The sequence below is a fragment of the Diabrotica virgifera genome, chromosome 6, assembly GCF_917563875.1.
Source record: "Diabrotica virgifera virgifera chromosome 6, PGI_DIABVI_V3a".
NCBI classification, from domain to species: domain Eukaryota; kingdom Metazoa; phylum Arthropoda; class Insecta; order Coleoptera; family Chrysomelidae; genus Diabrotica; species Diabrotica virgifera.
Genome location: NC_065448.1, coordinates 244,916,963 through 244,939,628, shown reverse-complemented (window position 1 = coordinate 244,939,628; position 22,666 = coordinate 244,916,963). Strand labels below are relative to the sequence as shown.

The window sequence follows — 22,666 nt, the reverse complement described above, 5'->3', positions numbered from 1 at the left end:
TAGGGTGTTCCATTTAAAAAACATAAGTTTGGTCTGTCACTATATAATCGAACGCCCTGTAACATTCTAACTAATTTTAGTAATTTTGTAATATGAAGCTTAATGTTTGCTAAAATTTTTGTTACTAACTTTTATTGCTATCCATTACTCTAGCGGATCTACTGAGTTTTATCACACTAATCAATCGCCCCGTATATTTTATCTTATTACTTATGCTACCGTTAATCACGCATTTTTGTCTTTTATCTTTTTCATACTGTTTTAGATACTAAATAATTGTCCACACTCCATAGCTAATTAAAAAACACTAAACAAGTAAAAAATAAGGAAACTCTTTATAAATCAATATTAAAGTGTAAACATAAACGCGATTAGACAAATTCTAACCACACTCTGAGACTCGCGATACTTACAGATACTTAATACCACAGCATACACGCGGCTCAAATTAGCGTGTACCAAAAAGCCCAGTCATAGTACACGCTAAATAATGACGTCACTGACTTAATGACGTTTAAGCGTGTACCTAACTTTTTTATTTGCGTACACGTTAGCGTGTACATAGACACAGCGAATGTTTATTTTAAAAAAAATTTATGTTGGGCGGAGACACTTATCTTTTAATGGGTTTAAAAATCATAAAGAATAAAATGAATTATTTTAGATAAGTATACTTATCTACTATAGTATACTACTATAGTATACTACTATACTACTATAGTAGTAGTAAGGAAAATTTTCGAAAGTCTGTTCAGATTGAAAGATTATTACATTGCTGGAAACTGGACCAATCAAAGGATATGACAAGACAATAATTGAATGTTGGTCGTTCCAACTGTCTAGAGAACTTACCAACGATTTGGTAAAAACACATCTCCTGGCCCAGATGGTATCCACAGAAGATGCCTCAAAAAACTCCCCGAGAGTATCATTCCAATTTCATGGAAAGTAGCCAACACAATCATGATTCCTAAACCTAGGAACCACCCACCAGCACAGAATCCTATAGACCTATTTCTCTACTAAACACACTATTAAAGTCTACGAGAGGATCCTCAAGGAGAGACTCGTAGAATTCCTAGAGACAAACCACATCCTCCCCAGTTTTCAATTTGGATTCAGAGCTGAACATTTCACACGCAACGCATTGATTGAAAGCGGCCACTTTTATCTCCCAAACCATAAGAGCATAGAAAATATGCTGTAGGCATGTTCCTAGACGTTCAAAAGGCTTTTGATCAGGTCTGGCACTCAGGTCTGATTGAAAAACTCCGCCGATTTGGACTGCCAATAACTTTCATCAAACTCATCCATCTATCTCTCAGATCGAACAATTCGCGTCAAAGTCGCCAACCAATTCTCCACCCCATTTACTCCACAAGCAGGAGTACCACAAGGGTCAATATTAGCCCCTATACTATACACAGCATACAACAGTGACATCCCCCATCCCATTAATCGAACTGAGTCAATCCTACTTTACGCCGACGATACTGCTTTGCTTACTACGGGCAACTACGGGTACTGCATATGGTACGCTGAGGCACCCCTCTGTCTTCGATAGGGCCCAAACACAACTAAACAAGGTTGTTACATGGTGTAACAAATGGAGCGAGTCACCCTCAAACCCAACTAAAACCCAAATGATAGCCTTCAGACACCCAAGTTCCAAGAATGAAACCGAAACGAAGAATAACCCTTCAAGGAGAGGCTCTTGAATTTCGTACGTCGGTGGTCTACTTGGGGGTCCATTTTAGCAGGACACTCAACTGGAACACTGATATCCAACACACCTTAAACAAGGTAAGAAATAGAGCTAAACTCCTTGGAGCGCAATCTACTTAAATGTCTATCCATTATCTAACATTGGGATTCAAGTCTAATAATATCTCACCAGCAAGTTGACCTAACAAAAAACCAAAAACAAAGTGAGATTGGATCCTATAATAATAAAAATCTGCCCGCCTATGAAGAAAATATGAAAACAGAAAAGTAACTTGTTGCTTATTCTTATTGGATTATTTGATTACTAAATAAAATAGAAGAAGAAGGTAAAAGGTAATTCATATTTTAACCTTAAAATGAATGTAAACGTTGATGTAAACAAATTTTAATCTGATTTTAGATTTTTAAATTAAATCATAGTTTTATTTAATATATTTTTATCATAACTTTATATTTAAAAAAGGCTAAATGAATTGATAACATGGAAATATTTATGGCTAATACACAATAAGCATTATTCAAGAAATACAATGAGTTCACAAAATAATAGTATTCCTTCTATCTCTACCTTACCTCAGGCAATAAGAATTGTTAATTTAGACTCATATATGGCTAGTCCCATTCCAGGATTAGATGTAGTGTACTCAGAATTTAGAGGATATCTAGTTAGTCAAGTGCCTGTTTTAAGATTATTTGGATCTATCCCCACAGGTAGTCACTTTAAATTGACTTAATTATTTGATATACAACGTTATTGTAATAACAATGTTTGTCTTTTTTTATTTGGAGCACTAAATGATGATGTACCTTCCGTGCTGGACTTCCATTTCCTACGAAACTGCTTAAACCTACACCTGTTGCTGGTGTAACATTTCTGTATTTGTTTTAACACTGTGGCTGCGTTTAGAGATATTTATAAACTTACATTGGGCGCATTACAAGGTATAAATGTTCTGTATACCAAGCATGCAGTTGATGCAGCCAACTGTTAGTGTAGTATGAGGTCTATTTATCCTGTAACGCAGCCAAGGTGTTAATCTGTTAAAGGTACATTGTCCCTTGCTTCCTGTTGCATAAAATGCATAATATTCACTATAATGTCTCTTGTTCTATCACTGTTCTTCAAGAAAACTCTTGCAGATTATACCAACTAGTACATATTTGGTAACCTTACTGTGCATCAATTGAGCATGGAGATTTTAAGGTTTTAAAGTCATTCCTAGTTTTGACTTATTCTACCTTTGGGCAGCCAGAGGTATGTGGCACTAAATTAGGGTGACCAAATCATACACTTCAAAAAATTGGACACATCCAAAGAGCGTTTGGGGGCCGATACTCTTCAGGGACCTAAATCAAGATGTAACCATTGAAACATGCTCTTTACAACTAATTTGTATTTGAATTTACCTATGAATATGTAATTTAATTTAAAATGTGGGGCATATAATAAATTTTCCATACCATATAAAATTCTGGATTTGAAGGCAATATAACTTACTAGGCGAACATACCAGATCAAACACATGGCATTTTATGGACATCAGCCAACAGAGTTGAAGTATCAAGGAAAACAAGCAGGACTCAGCTGAGTTATAGCAGGTTTCCTTACTGGACATGCACCAGTCAAGAGATATGGAACTTCTTCATAGAGACTTTGTAGAACCTGTCTGTAGCAGATAACCTGAAACAGTCAACCATATCTTGCATGATGGAAGGCATTAGATCACAGACAGCAAACAATCTTTGGAGACTACCAAGTGACTCCAAAATCATATGGTATCCATCCACTGGACTTGTACAAGCTAGTATAGGGTTCCAAAAATATGTGATAGGTATTATGAAGAAATGTAAGATACATAATAAGCCAACTGGCTGAAGTATGGCTGGTTTACTATAGATGTCTCTCACAAAAAAGCTCATTTCTTCATCTCTTACTGTACTCAGCTCTTCATCTCTTACTGTATTGCTTATCCATAGGTTGATTCAATGCATGTCTATTATTATTTAAGTCATATCTATTTTGGATTTTACGCTGCTCAATACAATTTATCATTATTTTTTTATCATAGTTTGAATCCAATGTTGGAACAACGTTGTAACTGCCAATAGTTTCAAAATGTGGGTTTTCCATGGAACAACATCTATATATGCAAAATAATGTACTGCTGACTGTGAGGAATATTACGAGAGTTTACTTTATGCATCCTATAGTCTATCATATTACGCTCATAAAGATTCCTTTTTTCAAAATGATCAATTATAACATGTTTTCTTTAAGTTGTTGACAGCTGATTTGGCGTTTACAATGTTCCAGCATAGCGTTCATTTACATTAAGGTAGTTGTTACTTTTAGGTGAAAAAATTTGTGTACATATTCATGGAGTTTTCCCATACATTTATATTCCTTATGATGGTTCACAAGATGCTAACAGTTTAATGTATAAAATAGCAGCTTCTATTGATAAAGCGGTCAACATATCTTTAAATCAAGCCACCTCAACCATGCAACATGTTTACAAAATATCTTTAGTATCAGGAATGTAAGTAAATTTTCACTATCAGTATCAGTATCAATATGTAAAAAAAATATCTATAAAAAATAACTTGGTATAACCTCTTTACAACATATTGGACTACAATTAATTTATGAATGTAAAATATATCACATCTGTTACTTTTGATCACCTTATTTCTTTGTTGATTTGCTCTCGCTGAGCTCAAGGTTTAGCATTCTCCGTTCCAAAGTTCTCTGAGTTACTTGAAGTCTGTGGACTGTGCTGTTGTTAAAAGCCCTTATTTCGGTTCCATATGCCAGAACTGGCAATACATATTGATCGAAGGCTTTGCCTTTAAAGTATTTGGTAAATTTGATTTTATTACCATTTATAATTGACCAAATGCTGCCCATGCTAAAGGACATCTTTTATTTAAATCAGCCGTTAGGTTAGATTTGACAGTTCAATTTTTTGTACTTAGTAAATATACGACTCAACCTTTTCTATATTATTATTGTCCAATTATATCCTCAGTTATATCTTGAGGTTAGTTGGTTAAACATTTAGTTTTTGCTAGGTTTATTTTTAATCCTATCTTTTTTGATTTTCTATTCAGATCTAATAGCAGTTCCTGTAATTAATTTGTTCTGAATACAAAATATGTACAATTTAAATTGTTTATTTAAAAACTGATTTATATATTATTTTAGACCAATGTATGGGTACCATTCAAAAGAACATCAGTTTTTCAAAATCTATCTTTACAATCCTTTGCTCGTAAGAAAAGTTACCAGTTTGGTAATGAATCCAAGTACACTGGGCAACATATACCAAGCTCACGAGGCCCATCTAAATTTTACTTTACAATTTATGATGGACTATAATCTGCATGGTATGAGTAACATGAATCTATCCAAATTAAAGTACAGAAGAGGGCTTGATACAGACAGTGATCAAGTTGTTGTTAGTGAGGAGTTATATCTTCCAGAAAGTGTGAAAAGGATAACTGTTTGTGAATTAGAAGGTGATTGTTTTGCGGAAGATATACTGAATAGGTAAGGTCGAATTTCAACTATGAGTTTATTAACAAACTTTAATTTTATTTTCCTTTAATTTCATTTTCATTTCAACTATAACTTTATTTATTTTGTAATGTTTTTTTTGGATGGTTTTACAAGAAGACGGCTTAAGTAAGTAAGTAAGTATATTTTTTTTGGAGTCATACGAACAAGCTGAATTTTGTTTAGACTGCCAATTTTAGAACTCCAAAAAAATATGCAAAAAATTTTGCACTCCATGTACCTAGATGCTTAAGTGACATATACACACAATATTTAACTCACATACCCCAGAGAAGTGTTCTTGGACCTTTTTTATTTCTTGTATACATCAATGATCTTGCTGAATCTGTAACAGATGAATCATCTAGCCTTATTAATTTCGCAGATGACTCAAATTATCTGATTTGGGCCAAAACTGTTGAAGAGTTGCTCTTAAAAACAGGTGAAAATGTGGAGAGGGCTGAGAGATGGTTTGCTGGGAATAAAGTAGTGTTGAACTGTGATAAGACTGTCTTCATCTATTTTAGAACCATTCAGACACGAGGTCCGATCACGAATATGGTAAATATTCAATCAGACCACATAGAAACATCCAACTCTGTCAAATACCTGGGTATCTACATTGACCAATATATGCAGTGGGATGTACAGCTGGTTCCGAAAAAAACTGATACGACTCTTAAAGCGTATTTTGTAGAAAATTGAGCAGTGTATTTTGAAGGATAAATACTTATTATTTACATACTGTCACTGTCACTGCCAAATCTTAAAATTTTTCAGATGAATTATTCTGTTCAACCTCAAAAAATAGATCCACCTGCTAGCAAAGAACTAAAAGCAAGAATTGTAACGAAATTAGAAGATGGTTGGTCACTATCTGCTGTAGCGAACCATTTTAACGTAAGCAGAACAACAGTTTTTAATATCAATAAAAGATGGAGAGAGCAAGAAATTCTCGAAAGAAAGCAAGGTTCTGGAAGACCAAAAATATCTACCGCTCATGAAGTTCGTACGCTTTTTGAGAGATTAGAAGAGAATCCTTTTAAAATATATGATCTTGATATTTATATTATTTTAATATATGAATTAACATAATGTAATCAGTTGTTTGTTTGTTTATTTTATTGTTTGTCTGTCATAATAGATATAATGTAATGTCAGACGAATCAAATACACTGCTCAAAATAATCAAATCTTACTGAGTCGTATCAGTTTTTTAGAAACCAGCTGTACACCTATTGCAGTTATGTAAAAAACTGAACTCTGCATGCTACTCAATAAGAGTGCTTAAAGAGTACTTACAACAGGATACTCTTCTTACTGTTTATTATGCTAACTTTTATTCTCAACTACGTTATGGAATCATGTTCTGGGGAAATGCAGTGGCAACGTCAGAGCTTCTTATCATTCAGAAAAAAGTGATATGATACGGATTATTCTTGGAATGAAAATCAAGGACTCATGCAGGGGGAAATTTAAACTACTAAGGGCCGGTTGTTCGAACGCTAATCAACAATGATCACTATCATATATTTAATTACTGTCATTGTCAACTTTGGTTGGGTTGCTGAAAACATAATTGATTATAATTATGAGATTAGTTAATTAACATAACAATTATTAACATAATTGATTAACTAATTTCATAATTGTAATCAATAATTATGTTCTCAGCAACCCAATCAGAGTTGACATTGACAGTTGTGACAGTAATTAAATATTTGATAATGATCATTTTTGATTAGCGTTCGAACAACCGGCCCTAAATATACTTACTTTTCCAGCCATCTACATTTATGAATGTTTAACGTTTCTATTTAAGAACCATTCATTATTTAACCATTACATCCCCAATCATACCCATCACACAAGAGCTCTAAACCTAACTATTCTAGACACAGGCTTACTCTAACAGAACGGAGTCCACTATATTATGCCAGTAACAAATTCCACAACATGTTACCATGAGCGTTAAAACAAGAGATTCAATTTGGAAGATTTAAAAGAGAGTTATACCCTATTCCACGAACATACGACTGTTATGGATTATCTCGACAACGAATATTTTACTGTGCAAATTATGAAGAACGAAAGTAAATTGCAAAATATATTGTTGTTTATTGGAACAATTATTAGAGCCATTTACTTTCGCACTTCTTATGTTGCACACTAAAATATTCGTTGTCGCGATAATCCAAGACAGTTGTATATTCATGGAATAGCCCATATTTAAATATCTAGTCATTGTAGAACCATATACTGTGGTGGAATACCTGGAGTATTAGTTGTTTTTGTTTTTGTAACATGTAATGTCTAATTTTTAATTTTAATTTTAATTATGATAATTATTGTTCTATGTACATACCTACTTTAGATTTATACAATCTCTTTTCTTTTTTATTTTACCTTTAATTGACGTTATTTGCTCAAATATGTAAAAATTTTATGCAAATAAAAATTATTCTATTCTATTCTATTCTAGAAAACAGTTTCAGAATAAAGATGTTTGTTCAAATTATGTGGTATTAACCCAAATACTACGAGAGGCATTTGTAAAAAAGAGTCCTTATGCCGCTGAGAAAAAGTGCGACATGCTGGAAGAAATCTGGCAACACTGCCTTGCACATCAACTCTCCCTCTCTATTAACCCCACCAGTTCACCTCGCTACATTGCTCAGTGTCGAAAATCGGGGTCCCGGTCGCTGATACCACAAATATGAAATTAATGCTGTGATACGTTTTCTAAATGCAAAATGGACTTCACCTATTGACATTCATTGTCAGTTAATCGAAATTTATCGGTAAAAGTGAATATCCGTTAAAATGTATACGCAAATGGTGGAGAGAATTTAGTGAAGATCAGATCGGAAGGCCTTCAGGTTCATCATGAATTTCCGTTCGGCCTTCACTAACCGTTTGCGAACATGTTGAACAGATATAAGTACACTTTTACCCATAACCTTCGATTAAACGACGATGAATATCAATTGATGAAATCCATTTAGCATTTAAAAAACGTAATTAGACGTAAACGTAATACAGCATGAATTTCACATTGGCGGTAACAGTAACCGGGACCTCCATCTTCGAAGGCTGCTAGGCTGACACTGAGCAATGCAGCGAGGCAAAAGTGGTGGGGTGAGAGAGAGGGAGAGTTGATGTGTAAGGCAGTGTTAACGACTCTCGTAATATACCTATATGCTTTTGATAAATAGTTTTTGAAAGTATTTCTTGTTTGATTTGATTAATTAACAGATTAGAAATAGCGTCTGGTAAGATAGCAGCCAATCCTGGAATAGCAGCCATATGGGAAGATGAGAAACAAAGACGACGAAATAATGGAATGAATTCACAAATAGACCATTTATTGGAATTACAACATGTTAATCTTCCACCAACCAAATCCCACTTGATATACAAACAGGCTTTAGGAGACAGATTAGCTGTATTTTCTTCAGAAAAAAATGTAGTGGATAAACTAAATTCTTCAGGTATTTTCTATAGTTGTAGTTATTAGTTATTAGTTATTAGTTAGATGAGAATTTGTAGATATAATATGTATACAGTGATGAGCTCGCTAATAACCGGCAAAATAGCACAAAAGATGGAAAACGTATTAAGCTGTGAGATAAAATGAAATGAAACTAGTTGAGTTGGGAAATTTAGCAATAGTAACCGTTTTATTTACATTATATTGATTGTTTCCCAGCTTTTCACGTATCAGAGGAGTATGTCAACTAAAACTGTCACTATGACAGTGACATTTCTCAAACTCGTCCGATACTTCTAAAGGTGGGAAACAATCAATATGATGTAAATTAATAGATTAATATCGCTAAATTTCCCAGCTCGACTAGTTTTATTTCTTTTTATCTCGAAACTAAATACGTTTTCCATCTTTTATGCTATTTTGCCAGTTATTAGCGCGCTCATTGTATACAGTATGATGTAAAAGTATGAAATAAATTCATTATTGTACATAAACAATACGACTTTAAAAAAAATCTTAAAACATGTCAACGTATTTGACATTACGTCATCAGTGTTGCTTTGATGACGTAATCGAAGATTTTTTTAAATACAAACCGAGTTCACGAGATAAAAAGGTCTCCTAATAGAATATTCGATTTCGAATATATCTGAATATTTATTTCTACACGGTTAACCAACATTATGTACTGTTTTCTTTTATTTTCCCTCATTTTCTGTTATTAATGTGGGTGAGTAAAATACCGAGCTTTCCTAAGGAAAGAGACAAAACTCTTCCTTAAACTAACGTTGAAACTATGAAAAAATATTTTAAAAACTATTATTAAATAAAAAAGAAAGTTTTTTGCACTTATATAAATTTTTAGTGTATCCTGCGGAAACTCAAAGTTCTAGTAAAATTAAAAGTGCTTCAATGGTGGAATCACAAACACCGTCTAGCTCAGAAGACACATCTATATCTTCTTCTAGTGGTTTAGATGACACACTGGTACCTAAAGATACGACCATGTTAAACGTAAGTCTAGATGAAGAAGCGCAACAACTATATAATGCCTTAAATCAACTAGGTATGTAATTTTAAGATATTATTTAAGATATTATATTTTTAAATTATTTATATATTTACATATACAGTGTGTCTGCGTAACTTGGAACCGTATGGGAAACTTTTTTAATATCAATTTTTACGAAAAAAAGTTATTCTTTATAAAGTGCTCTGCATAGCCTAAAACCTAAGATGGAGTCATCAGATATCAAATTTTATCAATAATATACGAGGTATGTCCAAAAATATGAATTTCGCTCAAGAGTAAGTGCCTTTATATTTCACAATATCAAAAAGTGTTATTAATAAAAGTTGTTTATAATTAAAAATTATGTTATAATATGCATTTACACTCTTCTAATTGAAAAAAATTTTGAAAATTTTCCTCAAATTAGTGAAACTCAACATCAGTTTTATTTAAGATACCTCCGTTATTATTCATTTTGCGAAAAAAGGTACTCCTTATAAAAATGTCCCAACAGTCAAAAAAATAAGATGCAATCACAAGATATCATTTTTTTTTTCAAATTTTATACGAGGTATGTCAAAAAATATGAATTTCGCTCAAGAGTAAAATACCTTTATAGTTCACAATATTTCAACTAGAAGGATGCAATTGCATATTGAAACATAGTTTTTAATTGTGAATAACTTTTTATAATAACAAATTTCAATATTGTGAAAAATAAAGGTACTTTAGTCTTCAGCGAAATTCATATTTTTTTACATACCTCGTATAAAATTGACAAAATTTAATATCTTATAATTTTGTCTTAGTTGTTAGACTATGCAGAACGTTTTATGAAGAATATCTTTTTTTCGTAAAATTAATAATAACGGAGCTATCAGAAATAAAAATGATGTTGGGTGTCCGTGATTTGCGGAAAATTTTCAATTTTTTTTTTCAATTAGAAGAGTGTAAGTGCAGATTATAACATAATTTTTAATTACAAACAACTTTTTTCAATGACAATTTTTGATATTGTGAAATATAAAGGCACTTTACTCTTGAGCGAAATTAATGTTTTTTTACATACCTCGTCTACTGTTGATAAAATTTGATATCTAATGATTGCGTCTTAGGTTTTAGACTATGCAGAGCACTTTATAAAGAATAACTTTTTTGCGTAAAATTGATATTAAAAAAGTTTCACATATGGTTCCAAGTTACGCAGACACACTGTATATGTACAGTAAGCGCTACGCTACTAGATACGTAGGTAGGTACCTAATTATTATGCTTATGGGCTAATCCGGTCGTTCTCAGATGTGACTTTCATTAACCCGTGTTGAGCTGCCCCCCCCCCCCCCCCCACTTGCAAAAATTAAAAAACAAATAGCCCTGATTTATGAGCTCTCATATTCCGCAAACTAAAAATTTTGAGCTCGTTCCACTGAGCAGGAATTTAATACCCTAGTGGGGGGGGCTGAGTACTTAAAAATAGGAATATTGAATCGGTTTTTGCGGCAGAATTACGAGCTATTTATGAGCTCTTGAAATTATATAGTTTCGATTTTTGAGCTCATCGCCTTCACCCCCAAACAACCCTTTAATTGATTTAACTTAAGAGAAAGATGCTGAGAAAACTTAAAATATATCGTATTGCGGATATAATTCCTATTCGCGGTGTGCAAGTACTTGGAAGGGAAACGAGAAACGACCGTGCGCGAGTCGCGGAGAAATATTGCAACTATCTTAAATAATTCATATTGTCAATTGAAATTGTCAAATTGACGTATATTTCATACCTTCTGTCATTGAAGCAGAAAAATTATATATTGCTCCACAATATTGGTATGATATGCAATTATTATATAAAGGTAAATTTAATTAATTGTATTTTGCTGCAGTACTGCATTTTAATAACTCATTTTATTTACTACATACAATTGTTTACGTTTGCATAGCATAACCTGCATCTTATTTTTTCTTCTTATTATTTTTTTGGACTATGGCCTTGACAATTATCCAGCAACCAGGACTAATATAATTGGCCAATATAATTAAAAGTGCGAATAAAAGTACAGAGCGTAGAAATAGAGGTCGCTTTGCCGAACTTGCACGGTCCCAATAGCTTATATACTCTAAGAATAAACTATTAAATCAAGGGCATTTCGATTATTGAGCTACAACCCCTTCGCAAGAAAACCACCCTATCTTCCCGGCTTAAGAGAAAGTTGTACTTAAAATGCGTTAAACTAATTATTTGGCGACTACATATCATTTAATAATTTATAAGCTTCCAAATTACGCGCATTTAGATCAGTAAATTGCAATTTATTTTGTATAGTGCAGTCACTGAAGGTAAAAATCAACGATTGCCTTCAAGTTCGGTGAACCTTCATCGATTTTCACGAAAATTGGTCAGTGGTTAGAGGATACGTCAAGAAACAAGGGTGACATGGTACCACCTTGCGCCTTTACCCTGAGGGTGGATACCACCCCTTCTCGGGGGTGAAAATTATTTTATAAAAAATAACTGCACAAATCAATAAAAGAACAAATTAAAAGCAAAATTTATTATATAAAGTTAATAAAATAAGTCAATACTTTTTAAGTTATTAAAGATCAAAGATTTTAATTATTTGTGAAAAAATGCATGTTTTGAAGAGGTTTTTTGTAAATCACTGAAAAACTGTAAGTTTTTACAAAAAAGTTAATAGTAGTTTAATTCGTATAGCTTATATTCTAAGAATAAACTCTAAAATCACGCGCCTTTCGATTATTGAACTACAACCCCTTCGCAAGAAAACCATCCCATATTCCCGGCTTAAGAGAGGGTTGTACTTAAAATAATTTAAATTAATTATTTGTCGACTATATATTGTTTAATAATTTATGAGCTCGCAAAATATACGCATCTCAATTATTGAATTGCCATTTTCTTTCTATAGTGCAGTCACTGAAGGTAAAAATCAACTATGACCTTCGATTTCGGTAAATCTCCATTCATTTTCACGAAAATTGGTGAGCGGATTTTGATACTATCAACTTTTTCTGGATCTTATTTTTGATGGGTATTTCTAAGTACTTTGACAAGTATTTAGTACCTAAGTGTTATAAAATGCATCTTTTTCCCGTTATTTAAGCTTGAACCCTTAGATTTGAACAGTCGCGGAAAAAAATATACATTTAATTACCAATAACTTACTTTAAATTAACATTAAAGGTTTTTCAAGTAAGCAATTTATTATATTTTTTATTAGCTTTAATTTTAGTGATAAAAACTTTTTTGTAAAAACTTACAGTTTTTGAGTCATTTATGAAAAATCGCTCTAAAGCATGCATTTTCTTTCCAAAAATTAAAATATTTTATCTTTAATAACTCAAAAAGTATTGATTTATTTTAATCACATTATATAACAAATTTTGCTTACAATTTGTCCCTCTCTCGATTTGTGGGGTTATTTTTAATAAAGTAATTTTCACTCCCGAGAAGGGGTGACATATACCCCAGGCTAAAACTCCAAGTTGTTATTGTCAATTCGTGAAAATAAATGGAGATTTACCGAAATCGAAGGTAATAGTTGATTTTTACCTTCAGTGACTGCACTATAGAAAGAAAATGGCAATTCAATAATTAAGATGCGTATATTTTGCAAGCTAATAAATTATTAAACGATATGTAGTCGCCAAATAATCAATTTAAATTATTTTAAGAACAACTCTCTCTTAAGCCGGGAAAATGGGGTCGTTTTCTTGCGAAGGGGTTGTAGCTATATAATCGAAAGGTGCGTGATTTAAGAGTTTATTCTTAGAATATAAGCTATACGAATTAAACTACTATTAACTTTTTTGTAAAAACTTACAGTTTTTCAGTGCTATACAAAAAACCTCTTCAAAACATGCATTTTTTTCACAAATAATTAAAATCTTTGATCTTTAATAACTTAAAAAGTATTGACTTATTTTATTAACTTTATATAATAAATTTTGCTTTTAATTTGTTCTTTTATTAATTTGTGCAGTTATTTTTTATAAAATAATTTTCACCCCCGAGAAGGGGCGGTATCCACCCTCAGGGTAAAGGCGCAAGGTGGTACCATGTCACCTTTGTTTCTTGACGTATCCTCTAACCACTGACCAATTTTCGTGAAAATCGATGAAGGTTCACCGAAATTGAAGGTAATCGTTGATTTTTACCTTCAGTGACTGCACTATACAAAATAAATTGCAATTTACTGATCTAAATGCGCGTAATTTGGAAGCTTATAAATTATTAAATGATATGTAGTCGCCAAATAATTAGTTTAACGCATTTTAAATACAACTTTCTCTTAAGCCGGGAAGATAGGGTGGTTTTCTTGCGAAGGGGTTGTAGCTCAATAATCGAAATGCACGTGATTTAATAGTTTATTATTAGAGTATATAAGCTATAGAAATTATATCCGCAATACGATATATTTTAAGTTTTCTCAGCATTTTTCTCCTAAGTTAAATCAATTAAAGGGTTGTTTGGGGGTGAAGGGGATGAGCTCAAAAATCGAAACTATATAATTTCAAGAGCTCATAAATAGCTCGTAATTCTGCCGCAAAAACCGATTCAATATTCCTATTTTTAAGTAGTGGGGGGGGACTCAGCCCCCCCCCACTAGGGTATTAAATTCCTGCTCAGTGGAACGAGCTCAAAATTTTTAGTTTGCGGAATATGAGAGCTCATAAATCAGGGCTATTTGTTTTTTAATTTTTGCAAGTGGGGGGGGGGGCAGCTCAACACGGGTCTTTCATTACTGTCATGTTACCGTCAAGAAACTATTAAAAATAATTGTTTTCCCATACAAAAAATACCTTAATTAATAGTATTGTTACTCTGCTTTAAAATAACTTTATTCGAACACCAAGAATATTACAATACTTTATAAAACTTTTACAACTTAAACAAAATGACAACTATAAACGTCAAATACAGCTGATCTATTGTCTGTCAAGTTTCTATGTTAATATTCAGTTTTTATACATTTTCTGACGCTCTAAACGTCACTAGACATAAAAATAAACATTACAACAAGTAAGAGTCCAGGACTGTTGTAATAGCTCAATGTTCCTATGTATCTAGTAGGGTGGCGGTTACTGTATAATAATTTTCTTATATCCTACAGGACCACAAAGTTCTATTAATGATAGAAGGATGTCACTGGTGGAATCCCAGACATCCTTTTGTTTAAATGAGACCTCTGCATCTTCTAATGATTTAGATGAGACAATAATACCTAAAGATCCAACCAAATTAAACATAAGTCTAGATGAAGAAGCTAAAGAATTGTATAAGGTTTTAAATGAATTAGGTAAGCAATTTTTAGAGTTTTATATTCTATTTAGTCCAGAAAGCCATTGCGCAATCTGCGCATCCGCTAGGAGAAATATTCCGATTCGGATTTTTTGCACAATCTTACTCAAAAAGGACCCCTTTTAACAAATTTGCATGTTGCCAGGACCAAAAGTGGGTCAAAAATTTTTTAAACGTTTTTTTTTTGTTTTTTTCCTAAAATTATTTTTTTTGTATGAAACAAAGTTTTTTTAGGTTTTTTGGATCATTCCAAACAGAAAAGGTTTTTAGTGACTTTTCTCTAAAGTTGATAGTTTTTGACATATAAGCGATTAAAAATTGAAAAATTGCGAAATCGGCCATTTTTAACCTTCAAAAACTATATGAAAAACTTAAAATTTGAATGTTGCCAAGGTATATAGATATTCTTTAAACATCGATTGATGAAATCCCGAAGAGTTTTTTGCAATACAGTTTTCAAAACTCCTTTGTTTTTAATTTCTAATTACGCGTGCGCGACACTATTTTTCACCGTTGCATGTGCATACAGTATGGAAGGAATAAATTCGTTATTTCGTAAACCGGCGACTTTAAGGAAAAAACCCGAAACAGATCGATTTTTATTTTTAAGTTATGATATTGTGGCATATATGGTATACTAGTGACGTCATCCGTCTGGGCGTGATAACGTAATCGATGATTTTTTTTAAATGAGAATAGGGGTCGTGTGGTTACATTCAGTAATGTAAACATTTACATAATTATTTATACAGCGTGTCCAAAATTTTTTTATTAAATTATTTGACAAAAAAAGAAGTAGAAGGACACCCTGTACAAATAATTATATAAATGTTTATATTACTGAATAGAGAATTGAAGAACCTTTCAAATGTTGATGATTTTTCCTTAAAGTCGCCGGTTTACTAAATAACGAATTTATTCCTTTTATTTGCACCATACTGTCGGTGGAAAATAGTGTCGCGCACGCTTGATTAGCAATTAAAAAACAAAGGAGTTTTGAATATTGTATTGCAAAAAAACTCTTCGGGATTTCATCAATCGATGTTTAAAGAATATCTACCTACCTTGGCAACATTCAAATTTTCAGTTTTTCACATAGTTTTTGAGGGTTAGAAATGGCCAATTTCGCAATTTTTCAATTTTTAATCGCTTATATGTCAAAAACTGAAAACATTATACATGAAGATCAGATTGAAACGGTTGAAAAGTTTACATACCTGGGAGTAGAAATATATGCCGACGGATCAGAAGATGGAGAAATACGGAAGAGAATAACGCAGGCAAACAGAGCTTATTTTGCCCTCTCCCATATATTTCGGTCTAAAAGTGTCCACCGAAATACAAAGATGACAATCTATAAAACCCTAATTCGACCAATAACATGCTATGGCAGTGAAGCCTGGGTCCTGAAAGAAACATCCAAAAACAAACTCGATACATTCGAAAGGAAAGTACTTAGGAGAATACTAGGACCTGTGAGGGAAAACGGAATTTTCAGAAGTCGATACAACAACGAGCTTTATCAACTTTATAAGGAAACGCCCCTGTCAGACTACATTAGAATACAAAGATTGCAATGGGCCGGACATGTGATAAGAATGGGAGAGGATAAGCTACCAAAACGAGCACTGAATGCTAGAATGCAAGGAAAGAGACCGGTTGGGAAGCCACGAAAGCGCTGGGAAGACACAGTAAACAGCGACGCACAAACCCTTTTAGGAGTCCGTGTATGGAGAAGAGCAGCCACAGACAGGCAAGGGTGGAGGCAAAAAATAAAGGAGGCCAATGCTCAATTTGGGCTGTAGTGCCGTAGAAGAAGAAGAATATGTCAAAAACTATCAACTTTAGAGAAATGTCACTAAAGACCTTTGGAATGATCCAAAAAACATAAAAAAAATTTGTTCCATGCAAAAAAAAAAATAATTTTAGGAAAAAAACAAAAAGAAAACGTTTAAAAAATTTTTGACCCACTTTTGGTCCTGGCAACATGCAAATTTGTTAAAAGGGGTCCTTTTTGAGTAAGATTGTGCAAAAAATCCGAATCGGAATATTTTTCCTAGCGGATGCGCAGTGGCTTTCTGGACTAATTAGAAATAATTGCGATTAGAATTATTCAAGTAAATGCTCGTTTTGAATAACAAAGACTAACTACCCTTCTTCTTCTTCCTCTTTATAAGTAATTCTGCTTGTTCATTGGCGGATTGATACCTCTATGGAAGGTTGCCACTCCATATTTTGCGCGGTCGGCCAATACCTCTTCTACCGATTGGTGATTTATCTCATATATATACGTGTCAGTAGATTACAAGGAGGTAAACAAAGCTATCAGAAGGAACATCAAGGAAAGTCAAAGGAGAGTACAGGAAGAAAAAATAGAAAAAACCATTGAACAAAATAAAAATATGAAGTGCTTAAAACCACAGCTTGGAAGCATACAGATTAATAGTATAAAGAACAAAGAAGGCATAGAGACCAATAATATAGAAGAATTTATACAAATAACACAAGAATATTATAAAAACCTCTACAATACAAAACAGAAACCAACACAAGAAATCCTTAAGCAATTACAAATAAAAATAAAAAATGTCAATTCCAAGGTATATTAGCCTACTTACAACCAGAAATCAGTAAAAGAAAACAAAAGTCTTCAATCAATGTATACTCCCTGTTTTAATATTTCGCTCTCAGACATGGACGTTTACAAAAGAGAATATGGAAAAAATAGCAAAGACAGAAAGAGCCATGGAAAGACAAATGCTGAACATTAAATTATCAGACAGGAAAAGAAACAAATGGATCCGTAACAAAACAAAAGTGAAAGACGTCTGTACTCAAGTAGCAAAGCTTAAATGGAAGTTCGCCGGACTTACGGCAGAAGGATGAAAGATGGACTAAGATGATTATACATTGGAGATCATGGAGCCACAAACGAAAAAGGGGAAGGCCACAGATGCGATGGTCAGATGACCTGAAGAAACACACTGGGTCAAAATGGATGCAAATTTCCCAAGATAGAGAGGCATGGAAGAAGGAAGAGGAGGCCTATATCCAAGGATGGATGTTTAGGGCTGATTAGATAGATAGATATACGTGTCTCCCCCATTATACTTATGTAGTTATTCTATCTTTTTATTTCTAATTAGTGTCCATTCGTTTTTACACTGTAAGTTACATTGTCTTCTAATGTCTTCACTCCTGTTTCGATCTCTCAGCGTTTTTCCTGTAATTCTTCTCATTACTCTCATCTCTATCGTTTCTAGTAGTCTTTGTGTTGTGGTTGTATCGAGTCTTGTTTCTGATCATATGTCATTATTGGTCTTACACTGGCTTTATAAATTCTTGACTTCGTCTCAGTATTAATATGTCGTTTTCCCCATATACTGTTATTAGGACATCCTGTCAGTTTATTTGATTTTTGTACTTGATTTCTCACTTCTTTGTCGAGGTCTCCTTAGCTTGACAATGTAATTCCAAGGTATATTCCTTCCATTACTTGTTCAATACTGATATCATCAATTTCTATTTCTAACTTAACTTCAAGACTAACTCGAAAGAAAGAAATAAGTCGATAATGTGAAATAATATACGGAACAGGATAATGTGACAAATATTAACGAGAGTTTAAAGTGAAAGAAGCATTATAAGGAAATATTTTGTACTTATAAATGTATTAAAAATAATCTTTATATGAAATTATTTGATAACATGGCTAATTTTGCTTCAAAAACATTTATATAAATATTTCTTGTTTTAGGTGAAAATGTCAAAGAACTGGAAGATGATTCCATTCTAACTACAATATCTCAGAAGAATGAAGACGATGAGGAAGAAAACGAATTAGATTTTAGTTTATCTTTGGAATGTGCCACGACTCCGATGAAAGTTATACCAGAAAAACAGGAGAGCGAAGGAAGTGATGATGATTTGTGGAATACCACACTCGTTCCACAATTAGATGGTGGTTACGATGGAGCAGATGATCCAGTAAGTAAATTTAATATTATTTTTTAATTACAATTTTTTTTTAAATCCCTTATAAAAGGTATATAATTTTATTAAAATGCGTTCAAGGGTTACATCAAATCACAGAACGTTTTCGATATAAAAATATCATCATCAGTGCTGATACAGATTAATCACATGCTGAGCCACCAAAAATATTTGGCTATAAACCCTTTAAATGTTATGAAAATATATTAAATTTACATTATTAATTATAATTCTAAACGATGGATGAAATTGTCATATATATGGCCCTTGGGCTGTTTATAATTATTTAACATTAAACAAGTTAAAATTAAATGTATCAAATACAAAAGCTCTAATTGTAACCAATAGATATAAGTATAACAAAATCAATATAAATAACATTAATTTATCCATAAATGGTGGAAAGATTGAAATAACAACCACTGTTAAATACTTAGTGTTTCAACTTGATAACACTCTTTCATTGGAAGATCATTTTTTTATATACACAAAAAATCAGCAAGAAATTATACTTTTTTACAAGAATAGCAAAAAAATATATCTTTAGAAACTAGACTTACTGTATATCATTCAATAATCCAACCTCATTTTGATTATTGTGCATCAGTCTTATATTTTTTCAACCTAAATAAAATGGGGCAACTTCAAAAATTACAAAATCGTGGTATGCGTATAATATTAAGAATGGACCGATTGACACCAATAAATTTAATGCTGAATACATTGAACTGGTTTTCGGTATATCAAAGATTTCAATATTTTGCATTGATTTTGGTTTATCAAATTAAAAACAATATAGCTCCCGATTATTTTCAGAAATTTATTAATTTTCCTACTACACACATACACGATACTCGAAATAAAAATAACATATACTTTTCTAAAATGAATATCAGGTCCATGAATGAATTAATATTTAGAGGTTTCAGAGAATTTAATGAATTGCCTAATGAATTAAAAGACTGTAAGACAATTAAAAGTTTTAAAGATAAATTAAAGGTTTTTCTTAAAAATTTAAAGTAGTATGTATTTGAATTAGCAGAGAACGTGCACAATATTTTTTGTTTATTTTTATTGACTTTTGTTGGTTAGTGAACTTGAATTCGTTATTAGTTTTGATTATAATTTGTTATTATTTTTAAGAATAAATTAAAGGTTTTTCTTGGGATAAATAGTTAAGTTGAAATGACAGTGAATGTACACAATGTTCTTGTATTTTTTTATTGAATTTTTTTTTATTGTGAATCATTAAGTAATTTCTATGGGAAATAAGCCACAATTTTACTAAAAAATGAATTTATTAACGTTTCGAAGCCCAAATCGGGTTTCGTTGTCAAAATACAAAATACTATTAAAATAAACAAAAATGTTGTTGCTAAGTAAAAAAATTCTTCTAATAATTTATTTAATCTGACTCATTTATATTGGCAATTCAGACGTATATTATACATTTTAAAGTAGAAGACTTTAAAATGATATCGCCAATATTTATGAGTTGCGTTCCTGGGACGACTTTACTAAAAGATAGTTCATTCGATTACATGAAATCAATCCCAACTTTTGTTGTTTTGGTTGTCTTTTTAAAGACAGATCACATGCTATGATTTTTTTGCGACGGATATTCTTGAGTTGGGATTGATTTCATGTAATCGAATGAACTATCTTTTAGTAAAGTCGTCCCAGGAACGCAACTCATAAATATTGGCGATATCATTTTAGTCTTCTACTTTAAAATGTATAATATACGGCTGAATTGCCAATATAAATGAGTCAGATTAAATAAATTATTAGAAGAATTTTTTTACTTAGCAACAACATTTTTGTTTATTTTAATAGTATTTTGACAACTATTTTGACAACGAAACCCGATTTGGGCTTCGAAACGTTAATAAATTCATTTTTTAGTAAGATTGTGGCTCATTTGCCATAGAAAATACTTAATTATAAAAATGCCACAAGGAAATAGCTTCAGAACAACATTGTGAATCATTGTATTGATTTTTTTCTTTCGTTTATATGTAAAATGCATTTAAGTTAAATTTGTATATTAGGTTACCTATTTGAAATAAAGATATCTATCTATCTATCTATATCTATCTATCTAGGCATAGTATGACTCCCCACACAGCACGTGGGTTGCTGATAAGAAGGATATGTCCTTACATTACGGACAATGGATGGCAATTTTCAATTCAGTTGCTATCCATCGTAAGTGCTTGATACAATGTAATTTCAATAGTATTACTTTTCATATTATAGGACGAATGTACCGCGGCTAAATCTCACTCCCTAGACTTTAGAGAACATACTTTAGTTTTGGATGAAGTAAAGTGCCTTAATAGCCATAAAGCGATGGATGATTTTTGTTTTAATGACTGTGATAACAATTTTATTGGAAATACTTGTGATATAGGAGCAGAACAAGATTTAAAACCCAGAATTAAAAGTCAAAATTTTTCAGATGTCAAGAATAGACGAAAACGAAGATATTCATGTAAGTATTTTTATAATATTATTTACAAATCCTTTTTCTTCTTCTTTTTTTTTGTGTAGAGATGACTCAGTCCGTTTTTTTTTCAATGTTCCTCCAGTAAGTTTTCGCCCCATCGTTTTCGTGGTCTTCCCACTAATCGTCTTCCTATTGGAGAACCGTCCCTCGCCTCCTTACTACTATATTTATTGTCATTCGGGTTATGTGGTCGTTCCATTCTACTCTTTTGTTTTTACCAAGTTATGTCCACATTGCCTCTCCGTCGTATATCTGCAGTTCTACATCTGTCCCATAGTGTCTTACCATCGATTTTTCGAAGGGTTTTCATCGCTGCTGTTTCTACCATTCTTTTTGTCCTCTCTGTAACAGGTCATGTTTCTGGCGTGGATGTTATTATTGGTCTGATGACTGTTTGTAAATTCTGCATCTCATTTCTTTTCCGATATTTTTATTTCTCCATATTGTTTCATTCAGGCAACCTGCGGCTCTGTTTGCTCTATTCACTTGATCTTCCACTTCTGTTTCGAGCTTTCCTTAGCTAGATAGATATACAATAAATTGAAACAGAACAAAAGCTGATAGAAACATTTTAGATCATCATTCTAATGAAACTACTTAATTTTTCTATACCATTATATCCAGTGCTACGGCCCAGCACGTTTTTCGTTTTCCACATTTGTTTCGTATTGATAGTTTAAAACTATATTTGCATCTCCGTTTTTCATTATCATAAACTTATCAAAAGAAGAAGCTTCAATAGACTTGAATACATATATGTGGAAACACAGGTTCTGTCTAATGCACGAATTCTGAGTTCTTTTAAATAATGAATCTTTCTGGTGTTTTCATCAATAAGAGACACGGATGGTAGCCACACACAAGTTAAATCTATGTTACTACAATATCTTATAAGTTCTTCTTCCTTTCATTTACGCCTGTGTTAACGTCAGTTTTATTCATCATTGTCTGACCTCCTTTTTCTTAGACTTCCTATTCGCTGTGAGCCGATGAGTAGAGGGGATTTGACAGTTTTCGCCAGCGCTATTATTGGCAGTTTTGTGTATTGAATTTGAACAATT

At 32.3% G+C, this 22,666-nt stretch overlaps 1 protein-coding gene across 2 annotated transcripts in view; it reads left to right on the top strand.

The window, feature by feature from the left end:
- Positions 1 to 2,092: 2,092 nt before the first annotated feature.
- LOC114336470 (DNA polymerase zeta catalytic subunit) overlaps positions 2,093 to 22,666 on the top strand; it is a 50,544-nt gene continuing 29,970 nt past the window's right edge. For both annotated transcript variants that reach the window (XM_050655039.1, XM_050655038.1), the window contains exons 1-8: positions 2,093 to 2,436; positions 4,079 to 4,265; positions 4,931 to 5,275; positions 8,537 to 8,772; positions 9,637 to 9,837; positions 14,916 to 15,101; positions 18,861 to 19,090; positions 21,356 to 21,590. In XM_050655039.1, coding sequence (XP_050510996.1) covers positions 2,256 to 2,436; positions 4,079 to 4,265; positions 4,931 to 5,275; positions 8,537 to 8,772; positions 9,637 to 9,837; positions 14,916 to 15,101; positions 18,861 to 19,090; positions 21,356 to 21,590 — 1,801 coding nt within the window. In that variant the 5' untranslated portion in view covers positions 2,093 to 2,255. The remainder of the gene's footprint in view (positions 2,437 to 4,078; positions 4,266 to 4,930; positions 5,276 to 8,536; positions 8,773 to 9,636; positions 9,838 to 14,915; positions 15,102 to 18,860; positions 19,091 to 21,355; positions 21,591 to 22,666) is intronic.